The sequence below is a fragment of the Botryllus schlosseri genome, chromosome 8 (assembly GCF_051294905.1).
Source record: "Botryllus schlosseri isolate E-star chromosome 8, Bs_hap1, whole genome shotgun sequence".
NCBI classification, from domain to species: domain Eukaryota; kingdom Metazoa; phylum Chordata; class Ascidiacea; order Stolidobranchia; family Styelidae; genus Botryllus; species Botryllus schlosseri.
The window spans coordinates 13,248,523-13,267,300 of record NC_137243.1 but is presented as its reverse complement, the minus strand read 5'-3'; the positions used below and the strand labels follow the sequence as shown (position 1 = coordinate 13,267,300).

Genomic DNA, 18,778 nt, shown 5'->3' with positions numbered 1-18,778 from the left:
TCAAAAATCGAAATTTACCCGAAATTTAATTGCGTCGAATGTATGCAACTGAAATATAATATTGAAAACTTCATTTAATGCTGCCTTTTTGGTATTAGATATTTATGCATGTGTAACAAAGTATTTGCAAGCCGAAGGTCGCGGGTACCTTAGAGACCACCATCTTGATTGTGATTGTTCGTTAGATTCATCATTTCAACTTGTCCGAATTGAATCGCGCTCTATACATGTCACGGTGGATATAATTTTCTTTAAGGCTCACTCGCCACTTTGGAGCGCACGTGCATTCATTTCGTGAGCGACGTGGTGAGAGCATAGCCAGCTTTGTTTTGTTGTTGGTCTGTTCATTTATTGTTCATTTACTGGAGTATTTGGTCTTACTAGGATATTACCAGCAATTTTTCAACGGTATGTTATTAAGATATTCGTCCATTTGGAGTTCTTGTTTCGTACCAGTTGAAAAGGAAGATCCAGAGTCAGCCTACTCCAATCACTTTCTTCATAAGTCTCTACTTGGAGACGAAAATACTTTAAACCAGGGTTCGCCAATCTTTCTGAAACCAAGAGACCGAAAATGCACTATTAAAAAGATAGGTCGAGGTGGACAGAAAAAAAACAATCAATCAATTTATTATCAAAAATTTCGTCATTTCAGTACACCACAAGACTGCTATAGAAAGAAAAAAAGAAAGGTATCGAAACGACTTGAAAATCTTTGAAATAATACACCCAAACACGTATAGCATATCCGACCCCGTGGGGCATATTAGGAAAATACTGCACGAATTTTTTTTCCAGCGAGTGTGAATGTTCACTATCTAATGAGACTGGCAATTTAAAATCCAGAAAGTTTTGCAAAGTTGCGAAGTTATACCTGATCCCTGTATCACGGTACGGAATATACTTTCCCAGCACATCAAGCCGCCTTGGGTATGCCAATATCTTGACTTCATGTCGACTTCTCTCAGATACCACGAGAACAGTGATTCTGGCCGTTATGAAACTTGTAATAGTTGCAACAACATTGATAAATAAGATGAGAAGTAAGTTCCAAATTGAAGAATTATCAGATAGCTAGGCCTATATAATATCTCGGACACTGGTGTAATATTTACAGTATAGCTGGTGCACAAATCAATAATACCGCGCCGAAAAGAAAACAAAAGTAAAGAAACGATAAATTCAAGTGCATTGTCGTAATATTACAGAGAGAAGAACAATAAAGCATGAAAATTTGCTGAGTCAAAATCACTGGCCAACTGCAGTAGCCTCGGAATAGGACGGTGGCGCAGGTTCCAAATCAGGGATTGAATATATTGCGCGCGCTGAATTTGAAGGCGCAGGATTGTTAGAAAATGGGCTTGGATATGAAGTGCTGGTGAACTGCTGCTGTCGAGCTGCATAAGGAGTTTCGGTTATAGTCGTATGATGCTGGGAATTCGTAACTGTATGACAGGCTGGTAGGGCATTGGGTTGGTGAATTGTTTCTGTATTCCTGGTGCTAACGGATATTGTAGGAAATGTGGCCGCGTTGTTTTCAATGATGCGTCTTCTTTTTCCAATAACGATACATGCGATTCCACTCACAACCGCCGCCGCAGCAGGGCCAATGAAGGCAAACGTCGCCGTCACCGATACCACAACCAGCACCCAGGCGATGAAAATGAGCATGACCCCTGCGGATACCAATCGATCACCTTGCGAGCGCAAATCGCTTAGGCACCTGTAAACAGAGCGATGAAATCGTTAAAACTGTAAATTTGAATAAATTCCAGAACAGGGCATTTATGTAGGCCAGTGATTATTATCAACCCTTTAGGCGTCGGGGCCCCACCTCTTAGTCCAACTTGAAATATAGAAGAATTCTGTTTTTGTGATGCAATATAGTGAAAAGCTAACAAAAGTTGAAGATTGCGAATAAACTGAATTAAGGAAAAATTGGAACTGAAAGTTTTCATTTCAATATTAGTTCTGGAGTTTTGCAGTGCATCATGACGGTGTTAAACACAGTTGTGATAGTGAAACGTCTCCGCGGGTCAGATTTGAACAACTTCTGATGTTATTCCAGTAAATTGACTATGGGGGAGAAGGTTTACTGTAAGTGATGAATATTTCTGTAACGCATTTTCGTGAAATCCGCGTATAGCAATGCCGAAACGTTCCATTCACTGATACGATTGATTTGTGTGATTCTGATCCGGTGTCATTATGGCTGGCTTTGGCCCAAGAATAGGACCCTGTAAATAAGTATATATAGCCTACTTCCCCGAATATTGGCTGCATTTTCCTATGTACGAGCTTGTTGAGTACACTTTCGAACAGAATGTGGCGTAGGCTATGATCCTGCAGGAATAGACCTACACTACATGCTTACAGGACCGGAGTAGTACTTTGTCAGGATCCTTCCCAATAAGTGCTGGTCTTGGGCGACACTTAAGGTGGTCAACCCGACTTCTTGTTAGGTGGCATCTGTTCATCACTATACCAGCACGATACACAAACACACACTCTTTCCGTTGTGAACCAAGTCCGGTATCACGCGATTCACGTACTAATCGGAAAAGGTATGCATAACTGCAAACGTTGAACATATTTATTGCTATTGGCTTATGACGCACCTCATACGCAAGTCATACTGTTATGAAAAATCAGTGAGAATTAGTTCCCTGGTACCGCTATTCATGACGATTTTGTAAAGTTAATTAATGGTCCTAGTCAATTATATTGGTATTGGTAATTGCATATATTACAAATAATTCGGACCTCTCTCAGCCAACGTGATCAAATTTACCAGTATAGCTTTCCTAGAAGATGTCTTCTAAAATGTAGATTAGGGGTATTCAAAAATAACTTTTTTTCTCATTAAATCGTACTGGCTACTTCATAAAATTGTTAGGATTCCTAATTTAAGCCTACACACCAAATTTGGTTCAATTTCAACCAGTAGCCGCATTGCTACAGGAGAAGAAAGCTCACCTCATCGCATTTCGTCGTTCAGTGATGATGAGTTAGCCAGAAAAAAACGAAAGCTTGAACCAGAATTGGACCGGCGCCAAGTTGTTGGTTTTGTTGTATTCGTGGTGTTTGTCGACTACTATGTTCCAGCCTATAGAGGCATTGCTATTAGGGATGGTGTGAACCTCTGAAAGATTCATGTTCGTGTGAACGCGAACCTTTTTGAAAGGTTCTGTGTGAACGCGAACGTTAACCTCATGACGTCACGTGACGTCATATTGCTAATTCCAACCCTACGTTTCAGTGAAGTGATCTCAATGTACGTACAGGATACCTAGCGACGACTCGTGCCATATAATGCCGCAATGCCGAAGTACTTATTGACGCTTTAAACGTCGCCAAATGTATCAACTGGGACAATCAAGTGACATAATATTCCCATAAAATCAATATCTTCTGTCGCTTTGCCAACAATTTCGAGGACTTGCAAGATAATATAAGCTTACGCCTTAACGGTCTAGGCCAGACCGGACAATGTATTCGGCGTCTGAGTATTGCTATGTTGATATCAAGCAGAGTGTAAAACGAGTTTCTGTACTTGCTACCGATATTACCCCTTAAACAACAGCAGTAGCCAACACCCCAATCGCACTAATTTGGTTTTTATAATACAATAAACATATGAAATCAAGATTGAACCCGCAAGCCTGCTAGATTTGTTACATCAGACAACCAATTGCAAGGATTGGTTGAATAAGCATCATTCGTTGACTACCTACATGTAGTGTATTTCAATCTTGGTGTTGTGTGATTGCGGGTCAAGCTCAGAGCAAAGAGTCACTAAATATTCATAAACGGGAAGCTGGATATTTCGAGCAAACTTTTGTAAGAAAGCAAGTACAATGTTTGAGATTGTCAAGATGCATGCTCGTTTAATGTTGATTTTTTTGCTACCAGCGCCATGCAGAGAGTGGACCGCAGTTGAAATGCAATAAATTACAACCAAAGATGTTAAAATGAAGCGAAAATTGTAACATATGAAAAAGGTTCACAGCGCAGAACCTACCAAGGTTCGTTTGAGAACGTGAACCTCTAAATTTCCGAGGCTCATACACAGAACGCGAACGTCAACCTCACACCATAAGAAGAAAACGTTTTGGATTTATTTAATAAAAATATTTATATAAATTTTTAAAATTTTACTGGCCACTCCATGAAATTGTTAGATTGTCTGAAAAAACGATGCACAACAAATTTGACTCAATTCGAACCGAAACGAAGTAATTAATGTTCAAAATTTGAGATTTGAGATTAAGGATTTTAGTCTCCAATGAATAATTAAGACTTTGCCACCGTAAATAGTATTTTTCCAAATTATATAATTAAGCTCATTGATGATCAATTCCAAGATTGGTCAATTTCAACTATCAATTGTGTATACCCACACCCGCGTAAATTGTCCAATTGTTAGGTAACCGTATAAGGCGGTGGTTCTTAACCTTTTTTCCTCCAGCGCCCCCTTTCAAAAATTATCGTGCCCTAGCGCCCCACCCTCATCTTGTCCTCTTTTTTCAGGTTCTTGAATATGTCCTTCGAGAACGCCTAAATGTCCTCCTTTTTGACAATTCGTCCTCCTTTACAGCTTTTAGCTAAGATGGCGGATAGTTTCGAGTAAAAATGGGCACAAATGATGCTAAACAGGAAATCGTGGTTTGAACGTAAGCGACGACTTTTTTTTAGTCAACCAATGGAAAATCTAGAAGAAAGACTGTATTTCGGGGGTTGAGCCTGAAAGTTGAACCTTTTTTTAGTCAACCAACCACAATTTTGATGTACATTTACCATTTTTCCGGATTTTACTCCAGTATTGTAAGTCTGTAAATTTTGAAAAAGTGTCCTCCTTTCCCGATTCCAAAATATGGTAACCCTATACGTAGCAGCAATTCGTCAGTCTCCTTAAAAATGATTAACTTGGGTATCCATAACGTGATAAACCAAACATATGGAGGCTTGGCCCCCAAGGACCCCGTCGCGTAATTTCGATAGTCAGCAAAGTTTGTGTGGCCTGGTCGCTCTAGGCATCAATTTTTTCTATAATGCATGCATCTATATATGGCGCTATAAACTTTCTATCCTCTCAGCCCACGTAATCAGATTTACCAGCAGTAGCGTAGAGTGAGCTATGTTTTCTTAGAAAATGAAGGCCACGTAATTAATAATCAAACATATTTGGGCATGCCGGTTGGTACAATTATTTCATTACATGTTGTTATTTTGTTACCTCTTGTCGCTATATCGTCAAAAGATATTGAAACGCATAAACGTGTTAAACTTAAATAAGCGCACGACTCGAAATTGGTATTTCTTCACTGGCAAATAATTTTTCTCTGATGGGTGTTATTTGTCCTGTGGGGTGCAGATTTCGACGTTATGATAATTCGGCACGCGCGATTTAAGCACCTATGGACAATTAGACTTATATGCATCGAAGTTTACGGTCAACATATACCGTCAATCCTCTTCGGCTTAGGTTTTCTGGCTGGCGATCATTCTGGCTCACTTCTCGGAGTTCCATATTGGCCAGAACTTCATATGTCTTCATGCATCGTGGCGTGGTAATGGCCGACGTCGAAATGCCTATTTTTATTTCTATAATTATTCGTATTTTTCGTGGGGGAGTCGTCAAAACATGATGTGTAATTTATGTTAATTCACCGGAATAATTTAGGGCACCCTTTGAACTCACCTCCCCCCGCTCTCGCGATTAGGGGTTTGGGTTGCAGCAGTTTCGGTCCTGGTAAGAGGTCAAAGTCCAGTCGGTCTTTTCGGGACGTTAGTATTGGAAATATTTCGCGATTTAATAGCGCTCGAGGACCACTCGACTATATTAACCATATAATAATTGCATGTAGTATATTCAGGGTCAAATCAAGGTTGTTATCACAACAATTGGGTACGGTCTCATACCCTGTGATTCGAACCAGATGTACACATCCCGAATTCACATCTGCGATTGGCAATACGGGGAAATTATTGGTATTGGATTTTGTTTTAGTGCTTTGTGTGACTAAGTAAGTCAAATGAGAATGGGACGGATATGTCTGTTCACATTGCATCTAGTACTGTACCCAGTTATTATTTCAACATGAATGTATTCCAAACAAAGCAACTCATATTATATAACGTTTATATGAAGTTGTGGATCACAACACTAGATAGTATCATCCTTTATGATACGATGAAGAAATATTCTGACGATTAAATTTTGTAGCTCTCAAATACAAGTTTAGTTATTTCTTTACTGCTCAAAGCTTCAAAGCATAAGTTATGTACAAGGGGCTCTCACTCTCAAGAGTGATATACCGTGCCTCCTTCGATATCAACTCGCTGTGCGCTGCAGGATATAATACCTATATAGTTCGATACATTTTGTTGAAATTAATCCTAGCAAGCGTGACGGTAGTGTTTTAAAGGGAAATTGGCGATCTAAAAGTACACACAACCCATTTTACATAAATTATATTAACCCACTGCATTAATGAAAGCATATGCAGCAAACGTCGACGCGTAGCGCGACCAAAATTTCGAGATTCGACATGTTTTGTGGAATGTTAATTTGCTCTGAATACTCATTAAGGATATGTCCTACTACCACATCGTCTACTGCGAAGCCATTTTTCTTTAGCGCCCCCTTATCGCCCCCTTGAGCCCAGCGCCCCCCATATCGCCCCCTGATCGTTTCCGCCCCCTTCAAAATCGCTGGAGGCAAGGTTAAGAACCACTGGTATAAGGTATCAAACATACGCATACGTAAATCTTTTAAAATTTTAAATGACAGAATGCACTTTTTGTAAACAGTAGGGTGATTATTTTTTGACATTTCAAAAATGTCAAAATTCTGTCAAAATTGCAGCGATGGATCAAAATATTGTCAAAATTGTTTAATAAGTCAAATTTTGTTTGCATGCAGAATATTCTTTATGTCGTAGAGCTCGCACTGTCTTCGAACTTCTCATTTTACATTTTACACCTTTTTCCCTGTTGCAGATGGTAAATTGTCAACTTAGTGTGAATCATAAGTCAAATAATTAGGTTGATAAGGTGTGATGATCATCACGCCTCGAAACGTAGGTCCTATTAGTTTATTTTGCCGCGAGGATGCTTTGGTAAGCGTGACGATCAACCGGCCTCTCAAATATATGGAGCGCTTCCAATATGCGATTAAAGAAGCTCACGGCGATACCTCAAATCTTAATCTGAAACAAGTTCGCGTAAACATTGGATCTTCTATCAAAAACCGACAAACGAACAACAGCAATATAGACAGCATTGTCAGACTGAAGCAATCGGATGTGTCACTACCAATATACGTATAAATTCAGTGCTATGTCAGCCAACACGAACAACCGCTCAATTGTTTATTGTTCTTTCACCATTGTTGCCGAACCTCTTCTCAAGGACAGACAGTTCGTACCATTTTCATTATATTGCAATCTTGTGGTCGTTTTGAATCGTTAAAATTTCAATAAATTATTGACTGACTGACTATCAGAAAATGTAGCAAAACATTTCTAGTTGTACTGCAATAAAGTTCGAATATTCATACAATATGCGCAACTTGAGTTCTTCACAAGTCGAAATTTTGGTAAAAAAATGTTTTTTTTACCGTAAAAAAGTTAAACCTTTCAATTTTAAGAGCTAAGTTTTTCGTTTTTAGGCCTAACATTAATCGCCCTAGTAATCAAGTTGAACCACTCGGCAGGATGGGACAATGTATGTTCAAGGTTCAATTGTTCATACATTATAGAGTTGTCTATGCGGCTCGGCCGCCCTGCAAAAATATTACAAGCTTAATAGAAGCATCGCGATTTTCGTAAACACCCGAGATCTCACTGATTCGGCCCTATCTTAGGCTCACATATGAACTCTTAGGACAAGATATATGTGAGCAGAGAATACAACCGTTTGTTTTGATTTTATGAAGAGTTTTCTTTCATATTACTGAAGTGATGCAGCGAGTAGCCTATTACAACGAAGATGAAAAAGACGGAGACATACAAATGGAACGAAGCTGCGGTTGGATGTATTCGCAGACAGAAATCCAACAAGGCTTTATCGGGAATGATAACCTCCAAGCTTACGAAGCTGACATGCCGAACCATAGGTTCACACTGCTCCTTAAATTTGGAGCTGTCGTAATCGTAAATACGCAGCACACTGAAGAACAACAACGAATACACGCTCAATAAACTATTATTGTGCTTTAGCTAACCTTATTCGCGGTGGATCAGTCACGGTCGTCATATCGCTCTGATTGGCCATCCATGCAGTACGAGAACTAACCCAAAACTGATAACGCCAAACGGACACGTTCGAAAGTAATGCCTTCACCCTTGAGTGAGCTCGAAAGCGAAAAATTCCCGATGTCAAAAATAGTCGGAGTTATGCAAGTAATGCTTGAAACACTATGCATATGGTTGTGAACACTTCGCATAGCAAGCTCTTGAATCTCGAACGAAGGAGAATCTACTTGAATTGTATGACCTCATCGTGGGATATCCCCCAGTCCATATAGTTGATGGTTTCGTGTCAAGGGCTAACATTTGCAGCGTTTCAAAATTGTAGATAAATAGCATGGTGTCAGAATACTTGTTAACAACATCAAATTTCGCAGCAAAATATACCGTCATATTGACAAGTTTATCCAAGCAAGCATTTTGACCCATGACTCTCATCGGCTGCGAAAATCGATTCGAAATATAAAAAGAATATTGTAGTTGTCAATTCATAAACACTGTTGCACCTAGGGTTACATTTCAAACAAAATTCAATTTAACACAAACATGTTTAAAATGTTTTTTTTTTCTTATTGTTGTTGTTTTTAGCCATGACGTGTGCGTGTCGTCACAGAGGATTTACATTGACGATATAGGGTAAATATACCTCCTTCGACGAAAAATGCTTCCGACCACTGTCCTAAACAGTCCAAAAATATCTTTATCCAGGACAACATCGTTACGAAGAATTTTTACAGTCGGCGGTCATCATCATCAGAACATCCGTTCCTTACCAATGATCTATATTCACATCAGTGGTTCCCAACCTTTTTCGACTAGTCGCTATTAACTATTAACCTCGACACAAATTTTCACCCCCCATATTTAAAAATCTGAAAAAGAGGACGCATAATCGGGAAATTTATTCACCCAAGTCTGATCACTGGTGAATTTACTGAAAAAAGGCCATATTTCCGAGGTGGTAGGTGCTCGGAAGACCGGTTTCCCCGTCTACTTTCCACTGAGTTGACCCCTTTTCGCAATAATTTCGCTTCTACTGGTTTGTATCGAGCCAAATTTGGTGTGCACCGTCTCTACTGACATCCTAACAATATTATGGTGTAGATTGAAAAAAATTATTTATCATTTTTTCTTTTTTATGTGATAAGTTGCACTGCAAGAATCTCGCTTCTACTGGTTGGAATTGAGCCAAATATCGTGTGCAGAGTTGCCAAAATAATAATTTTATCACGGAGCCAGTGAAATTCGAAAAAAAAATTGTTTTTGAACAGCCCTGTATATACTCACGTATTTTACTAGCAGCAGCCTTACAACGTGTGTGTGAGCGATACAACGCATTTTCGCATGTATATTTAACTTTATATTCGTTATTCGATTCAAGATAAATGACCAATTAATCTTGTTTTAACACAGCTCACGAAGTGTAATGACTTTGAATGATCACTCATACTTCGAAAATTCAATTGCCCTTGAATTGTGACTTGACTTGACTCGAGTCACCACCAAAACAAGTGACTCGATTTGACTCGAGTCCCCGTCAAAAATCGATTGACTAGACTTGACTTGGCTCTAGTCAAAATGTGCAATGACTCGTGACTCGAAGGTAGTGACTTGATCCCAACACTGTCAGATGAAGAATAAGTCGTCTTCACGTGCATTTATTTAACCGTGTTAATTAAATATATCTCACTGGACGTTCAAACATTTTCACCCCCATCGCCCCCCAGTCGCCCCCTTTGGTATTTTCGCCACCTTGTTTATCAAAATCGACCACGTTGGTAACCACTGATCTACATGTTGTAACTGCTGAACCGACGATGATTTCGCGGGTTCCAGCCACTGCATACCAACCACAGCAATACTGTAAGATTATAGTTTTGTATTAACTGAAATGCTGGATCGTGTGTGAATTCTCAGAATGCTGCGATCTCACCTATTACCAATGAAAATATGATAGTAACGGGGCTTATTATGGTAAATTCGAATGAAAATTTTTTGGGTTGCCCGACATTAGAACGCGCGACACTTTATCAAGCGTCACTTGAGTATGTAACTTTATAACCCTTAAATATATTTAACCCCATCCTTAACTTATAACCTTAAATGTAAGCCTAATCCGAAATTTAACACACAAACTCAAGTATCGCGTCCCCATTTGTGGTATACCCAAGTGTCGCAGCTATTATGTCGCATGCCCATGGACCAAGTTCTGCTATTGAAAAGGTACAAATGGTGGAGATAAAGCTTCAATATCGTAACATCTATCGCTGTTCGCTTCCAGATACCAGCTCGGAGATGCGCGACTTCATCTTCGAAAGTACCATCGTATATTGTTCGGTCGTAACGCGAAGAAACATTTGCATGAAATTCAGCAAATATAACACACATTAAATTCGTGGCGAGATTGCGTAGATAGCGATAGGGCTACATTTAAAACAAAAATATATTTAAAACAAACTTGTTTAAAACAATGCCCTTGTTTAAAACATGTTTTTTTATTTTTTTTAAAGTAATGACGCCACGCATATTCAATTGTGACGCCATAGTGGATTGGCATTGAACAATATAGGGTAAATGTAGCTCCTTTGACGAAATAGGCTTCCAACCCCTGTCATATGCTTATAGATAACTAACCTGTAGGTAGTTAACTAACCTGTAGGTTAGTTATCTGTACACACATATACGGACCAAAGATATCTTTAACCAGAACTACATTTTCACGCAGAATTTTTGCGGTCGGCGCTTATCATCATCATCATAACATTCATTTCGAACCAATGATCTATATATTCGTACTAGATGTTGAACCGACTATTTCAAGGGTTCCAACCATTCTATATCTTATACGTCGGCTATGCCGGGTGCAAATCGTCCGTATAGGCTCATACTACATGTTTTTAGAAAGTATTTACACAATTATGGCATAATAATACAACTTAAAAAATCACAATATTGTTTTTTCAAAAAGGCCCTTGTTTAAAGCAAAATGTTTTAAACAACCATTTGTTTTAAATGCAACCCTAGATAGTGGTATGATCTATAGCCGCAATTCAATATATTGTGGGTTCAAGTCCGAGCGACCTCGACTCTAGTACCCTCTCACCACTCCATTTGTCTAGGCCACTCATCGCCATCTGATCCGCGTAAGCGGTGTCTTAAAAAACGCCTAAAAGTGGGCCCTGTTAAACGCCGGCAGCCACGCAATCATATAAAAGAATTTCGGTCTGGTGTAACTGACCATTGAAGTCGCAAAACACCATGAATGCCACGAATAACAACGTGTATTAAATGATAGCTCTTGTGCGGTCGCGACCCAGGCCAAATGTATCCCCTTCGCAACCCATACTTGAATATCCGCTGTTCTAATGGATGAATTCATCGATCTTAATAGATGAGAATATCGCTGTTCACAGCGGAAATGGGCTATATCTGAATTAAATACATATATGAGGCCAGTTAACGCAATCGTATTACAACACTACTTCTGTGGCAAATCAAATCGAAGTATTCATAACAGGAAAAGAAAGAAGGCAAGACTAATACCATCGGTCGGACGAAAAAATAAAACCTACAAATCTAAACCAAACCTAGAACCCGGCTAAAATAACACGTCTAGGTGGTCCCGTACTATTATTGCGAGTAATTTTTATTGGAATAAGGATTAGAGTGCAATATGGGATAGCAATGATGATTCTAACAGGAAACTGTTTATAAGTTAGTCAGTCACAGATAAAGCTTGTTGCATAATCGCAGTACAAAAACGTGGTATGGTATCAGCACAGTGTTGATAAAATCAAAGTATGCATATTATATGAAGATGGTGATATTAGAAGAAGTCGCCGATAAAGAAACATGGTAATCCGACAAGTCGGAATCATATCACGTTGCGATAGCTTCCGCATACGACGGCGGTGCTCCGTCTGCAACTGGGATGGAGTACGTAGAGTGGGCGGAATATGGCGGGACTTGAGTAGGATAAGTTGATTGCGAATTTGGAAATTGAGTCGGATATGGGCGGTTGGTAAACTGCTGTCGTTGTTGAAATCCATATGAAGTCACATTTTGGTGCTGGAAGACTGTAACGGCGGCATGTGGAACAGTACCTGTGGTCATATTGCCGGTTACAGACCGCACTGGTGCCACGGTCGTGCTATTTTTAGCAAATTTGGCCTTTCGAAAGCTGCACCACGCAATGAGAAGGCTTATAAGTCCAAACAGAAGCGCCCCAGCCGACAGAGGTACGGTGAAGTAGTAATTGAGTGAGAGACCCACTGGAAGCAATACCCCTCCGACGACAATCATGAAGACTCCGCAGCATAGGTAGCCTCCTACTCCGGAATTTCGGGACCTGAAAAACAGATCGACGACGATCATGAACATGTACGTAGCCGACATCTGCGGTATGCGTGTTCAACGTTTGTGAAAACTGGACGTGATCTAATATTATGCTTACCTTGATCCGACAGAAAAAAAACAATTGGTATTGCAGTATTTACTAGCCTACGATATTTGTTTCCATTGAGCCTCTTCAGAAACAAAATTCAGAATTCAAATGTTGTGGACATGGGAACAAAGGCGGAAATCGCATTCTATAATTTATATTATATATGCTGATATATTTCGATATCACGAAACGTACAAAGCTACACTATACTCAAAACTAAGCATGTAAAGTTTGTAGGTGTTATGAACCAGGGTCTGCGACTCGCGGCTCGCGACCAGATAGACGAGATGTCGAAAAAGCGCGTGATAATGTTCACCCAACAGCAGAAATGTATACATTATGCATATAATGTGGTATAGAACCAGCGTGTACTCAAAGTTGATAAAAGCTGGTAAAACTACAACAATTCGTTCTCCTGACCTTAGCACCGCCATTCTTCTCGGCAATGGCTGGAGAAATGAATGAACCTATAATTGCTTCACTCAACAGCCGACAATCAGTAACAATCACCTAGACGCGAACAGTGACAGCGACGAGTGTGTAATGTGTATAAGTAATGTCGCAATGAAAGCTTGTAGTCGCATGTGATGAATTTTGACCATCCCAAATTTCACCGCGTTCCTCCCAAATTGTCATTCTGTTAACCATACGATTACACCTCGCATTTCAGTTCAGTTTGGCGTCTGAACGGGTTTAACCGCAGTTCGGAGTGATATCGAAGAAGCGCCGAAATATGTGCCTTGTGATGGATGGTAGGCGTATTGGAAAACAGGACTCCGCGACTAAAAACAAATCGTGATAGGGTCGTTCGGACCGTTTAGGTTGAGTCCATATGCGATCTATATAGTGTGCGTTGTTGTACGATTAAATATCAGCTACTATAGTGGTATGAAAAGACGCATTTAAAAACCCAGTCAACTCCGCTTAATTCCGACATTTTGGTTTGGCAAGGGCTGAAACGGTATTTTACTTGATGAAAGTAGGCCTATCCACCACAAAACAGTGGGAATTAAAAGCAAAAAGCTTTCAGTTAGGTAGAAAATCATTTAAAGAAAGTCTAAAAATTAAATCCACAAAACACGTTCGTGGCTGGAGGAAGGCGTCAAGATGGACGCAATTCTAACGAAGTAAAAGCTAAAAGCTCAGTGAGTATAAGAGCGACTACGAAGGTGGACCGGCCTTATATGAGTTCAATGGCGATTGTTACTGCATGGATTATTATTGTTTAACCATAACCATTAACCATTCATCTGGTGTTGACGCAATTAAACACAATAGTTTTTATTGTGCGATAACTGATACCTAACGATAGGAAGGGCAAATCTCTGTCGGAATTAAACGGATAATGGTCCGGATTTTCATATCTGTTTCGTTCCCGGGCATTTTGGCCGAATAAAGCGGTTGCCCGGGTCATCCGGTGTCATAATTAAGCGGATTCTATAACTGGAATATACAATTGGTGTTAGCTTACTTGACCCGTGTTGCGGTAGCCCATGGGAGCACTCATTAGCTTACCTGTGTGACATTCCGCGAGTCCCTATCCTATGTGGCGGCATATCTCTCTGACGGTTTCACAGCAACACAACTATACTCGACTTTGACGAATGGTGATTTCAAGTGTGCCCGCTTTCGGCAACGCTGGACCGTCACCCATGAATAAATCGAAAAGAGATTAATGACGTAACGCAGCAGTATCAAAACATGGAAGGCGATCGAGTTCACGAAGCCAGGACAATAGGACATAGTATCGTGAGGTATGGCGTATGGTACTTTCCATATTCCCTCGTGAGGGGCTTATTCTGTACCATATTTGAAATTTTCCATACGTCTGCTGTATACGAATTTCGATACATATTCAGATTCATACTCACGTAGACTTCAGTAATCAGTAGCCAAATCGCCAATACCCATTCTTTTACGTGAAAAGACGCGGATGTTGATATTGTGATGGAGTTCACGAAACTAGGGCATAGTACGGTGCGGTATGGTACTTTCCATACCCCATCTTGAGTGGTTTATTCTGTACGGTATTTGGAATATTCCATACCATATCAACATTAACCCATTGTTGGCCGATACGATTTTTGATACATATTTATAGTTTCTCAGACTTCACGGTGTCCTCTAGAATTGCAATTAAAACAAAAAATCAATTTAAAACAAACAAGTTTAAAACAAGGCCCTTGTTTAAAGCATGTTTTTTATTGTTTTTTTATTTAGCCTTTACGTTAGGAATATTCAATTGTGAAGTCACAGTGGATTGACATTGGCAATTGAAAATATAGGGTAAGAATTTGGGATGGTGTGAACGTGAGGTTCACGTCCGCTTTCTGTATGTGAACCTCGGAAATTTAGAGGTTCACGTTCACAAACGAACCTTGGTAGGTGCTGCCCTGTGAACCTTTTTTATATATTACAATATTCACGTCATTATAACATCTTTAGTTGAAATTTATTGCATGTCAACTGCGGGCCACTCTATGCTTGTCGCTGGCAGCATAAAGAAATCAACACTAAACGAGCATGCACCTTGACAATCACTAACATTTTACCTGCTTTGTTACAAAAGTTTGCTCGAAATATCCAGCTTTCTGTTTGTGAATATTTAGTGACTTCCTGCTGAAAGATTGATCCGCGATCACACGACATCAAAAGCGAAATACGCTACATGTAGGTAGTCAGCGAATGATGCTTATTCAACCAATCAATGAAATTGATATCGTTGTTTGATGTAAAAAATCCAGCAAGCGTACGGGATCCATCTCGATTTCACTTCATTCATGTTTAATGTATCATAAAAACCAAATCTGTGCGATTGGGGTGTTGGCTACTGCTGCATAACTTTTTAATGGGCTAAAAGCCGTTTTACACTCTGCTCAATATCAATCTAGTTCTAGCCGAATACATTGCCCGGTCCGGCCTAGACCGTTAAGGCTTAAGCGTATATTCCATTGCAAGTGGGATTATGACGTCATGTGACGTCATGCAGCTCACGTTCGCGTTCACACAGAACCTTTCAAAAAGGTTCGCGTTCACACGAACCTGAACCTTTCAGAGGTTCACACCATCCCTAGTAAAGTTAGCTCATTTGACGGAATATCTGTACTATCGCTGTTGAACCGACTATTTTGCGGGTTCCAAGCATCCAATATCGAGAGGTAATTGTCCGTAGGCGTGTACAACATGTTTTTTGGAAAGTAGGCTAATTACACAATTATGGTATCATTTTACAACTTTGGAAAAACGCAATTTTTTTAAAAGGTTTTTGTTCAAAACACTGTTCAAAACATAGGCTACTATAAACAATTTTTTTTAAACACCGTTTGTTTTTAATGCAACCCATCCTACTTTTTCAGGAAACTGAAAATGTTGTCCGAGGACGCCTAATTGTCCTCCTTTTTGGCAGTTCAACTCCTTTACAGCTTTTACAGCTAGGATAATGGACAGAGTCAACCGAAAATCGGCATAGGTGAAATAGATGATATGGACGTTCGAGCGGATCATCCGGGAGTCAAAGTAAAGTAATGACCTTAATATTTAGTCAACACCGCAAAATTAACGGAAAAAGTGGGTAAATCGGGAGTCGAGTCAAAGTGACAGTGTTGGGATCAAGTCACTACCTTCAAGTCACGAGTCATCTCGAGTCATTGCACATTTTGACTCGAGTCAAGTCCAGTCAATCGATTTTTAAAGGTGACGCGAGTCAAGTCTGGTCACTCGTTTTTTGAAGGTGACTCGAGTCAAGTCGAGTCAAATCAAGTCAAGTCACGAGTCAAGTCACAATTCAAGTCAATTTGAATTTTCGAAGTATGATTGATGATGTAATAAGTCATTACATTTTACCAGTGATGGTGCAAAGTCATTACATTTTACCAACTGAATGAAGGACAGATTAATTGGTCATTTATCTTGAATCAAATAATGAAAATAAATATGATTATTCATGCTAAAAAGGTGATGCATCGCTCAAGCACACGGAGAACTGCTAATAAAATACGTGAGTATCTGTATAGCTACATGCTACAGTCTGTTATTATCAGCCAACACAGATGATGGAATACGAAGCCTCGGGAAGTTGAACAAATTGATATGGTACAATTCATTACCAGAAGTAGTCACCGTCGCTACTCAAGTACAAGTAGAAGTAGAAGTAACACCGGAATTTCTACTCAAGTAGAAGTAGGAGGGGGTTCACAAGTAAGTAAGTATTCTACGCTTATTTTTGCCTACAAAACTGAAAACTCTCAAGTAGAAGTAGAAGTAGTCTAAAATCATAACTACTTAAAAAGTAGTTTGAGTAGGCAAAATCTACTTCAAGTACTTCAAAAAGTAGAAGTACTTCGTTACTGACCACCTCTGTTCATTACCCACACCTACACATTCGTGAGAATATAAATAAACGCAAAACCTATATATTTCTTCGGTTTATTAAATCATACAAGAGTGTTGGTAAATGTGAGCAGTGCGCAATGTAAGCACTGAGCCGTCTCAGACACAAAGATACGTCTCTATTTGATGAATCTATTGCCACTATGACAACTTGAGCTGTGATCGTTTCGTTTGCGGTCAGTTTATTTGTGCTGTAACAATGGAGGATCAGTCAAACCTACAATCAATGAATGACTGGTTGCTCTCACAAGTGACACCGGCGTATCGCGAACAACCCGAACATACATAAGATGAGGTGATTTCTTCGACACCTTTTACTTAATGACTTGGTATTGACTCGTAAATTTTGCTCCGAGTCATGAGTCAATCCACATTTCTGAAGCGCCGAGTCAAGTCAAGTCATTTTTGCAAAGTGACTCGAGTCAAGTCATGTTATACGAAAAAGTTGACTCGAGTCACCCCAAAACTGCAAAGTGATGACCTTTTTTTAGTCAACACAACAAAATTTCCAGTATTTATATCAAAACCAGCTGTTTTTAACTTGGATCAACTAACTTTTACGATTTGGTAAAGGTTTCCTCCTTTCCCGATTCCAAAATATGGTAACCCTACACTACATAGTCACTATACACAATACACGTGCAGTGAGCAGCCGCGATAAACCTCTAACACATTGGTTCTCAACCAGCGTGCCGATTGGACTAATTGGGTAAAGAAGTGACGATAACGAGGGCGGCCGCCGCCGTTTAACAAATAATTGAGACTTCCAAATTCTGAGTAGCATTTGTGTAAATAATGACTAGCAAACAAGACTAACCAGCGCGCGAGCCGCATGTGCCCTGTCAGGTCATATTCAAGATTTCGGAACAGCACGTGAATATACAATGTAAATATTGTTTTCTGAGATACATACAAAGTTTGTAAGCAGTACTAAACAATATGCCCGGGAACAAAACATGAACAGAAGTTTGGTCTCTGAAAGTGTTTGATCAGGCAACGCATCTATTTCGCGAATCTCAACGATAAATCGCAAAATGAATGTTAAAATATCATCCTTACGCTCGCCACAGGAAAATGAACATTTGCAAACGCACACAGAATAATCCACGCTGCTTAGCATTGCCAATGGTCGGGTGTAGCTCACAATACAAAATGAAACTCGAGTGCTTGTCATAATATCTGATTTCTTATATATTTGTCATTCACGTTTCTTCAATATACAGTAGTAAGCAAAATAAGTATATCGCTCGAGTCAGTATCGTATAACTTTCGTTACAGCGTACATCCTATGTTTCGATATTGCAATATTGTTGCCCGCTGCCTACCAATTTGGAAAAGTGGTAACTTACCCATTTTGAGTTAGTGATCCGTGACCTACAACGTTACCTCTAATTTCTTCATATTGCATATAGGAATACCAATTTGACTTGATTACTGAAATTTATAATATACTTCAATCTCGCCATTTTCCTTAGGGGGCATCAGGTTACTCCCCAAATTATGTGTGTATTTACCAGTTTTACTGTGAATGAAGAATATAATAATAATGCTGCACCGAAAATGAAAACAATAGAAAAACAATGAAGCATCGCAATCCGCTGTGTCGAAATATATATATTGGTTGTTGGATTTGAAGGCATGTCCGGGTCATAAGTTGAAGGGTAGTAGTAAAATAGGCTCGGGTCTGAAGTGC

General features: G+C 39.6%; 2 protein-coding genes and 1 long non-coding RNA gene across 3 annotated transcripts in view; 1 reads left to right on the top strand and 2 right to left on the bottom strand.

Annotated features, from left to right (window-relative positions):
* LOC145444867 (dihydropyrimidinase-like) overlaps positions 1–18,778 on the top strand; it is a 177,442-nt gene that overhangs the window by 66,425 nt on the left and 92,239 nt on the right. The window lies entirely within an intron of this gene.
* LOC145445316 (uncharacterized) lies at positions 615–8,495 on the bottom strand. Its single transcript, XR_013916955.1, has 2 exons — positions 8,228–8,495; positions 615–1,723 (listed from the first exon to the last, which is right to left on the bottom strand). It is a non-coding gene; the product is annotated as an uncharacterized LOC145445316 (long non-coding RNA).
* LOC145445539 (uncharacterized) lies at positions 11,883–14,904 on the bottom strand. Its single transcript, XM_080323726.1, has 2 exons — positions 14,212–14,904; positions 11,883–12,600 (listed from the first exon to the last, which is right to left on the bottom strand). The coding sequence occupies exons 1-2, from the start codon at positions 14,250–14,252 to the stop codon at positions 12,132–12,134; spliced, it is 510 nt and encodes a 169-aa protein (XP_080179852.1). The 5' UTR covers positions 14,253–14,904; the 3' UTR covers positions 11,883–12,131.

What these genes read in the sequence shown, in the direction of transcription:
- LOC145445539 (XM_080323726.1), bottom strand. Translation starts at nt 14,252, where the DNA reads ATGCCGCCACATAGGATAGGGACTCGCGGAATGTCACACAG. An exon ending in ACTCGCGGAATGTCACACAG is followed by an intron (nt 12,601 to 14,211) that starts GTAAGCTAATGA and finishes TCTGTTTTTCAG; the next exon opens with GTCCCGAAATTCCGGAGTAG.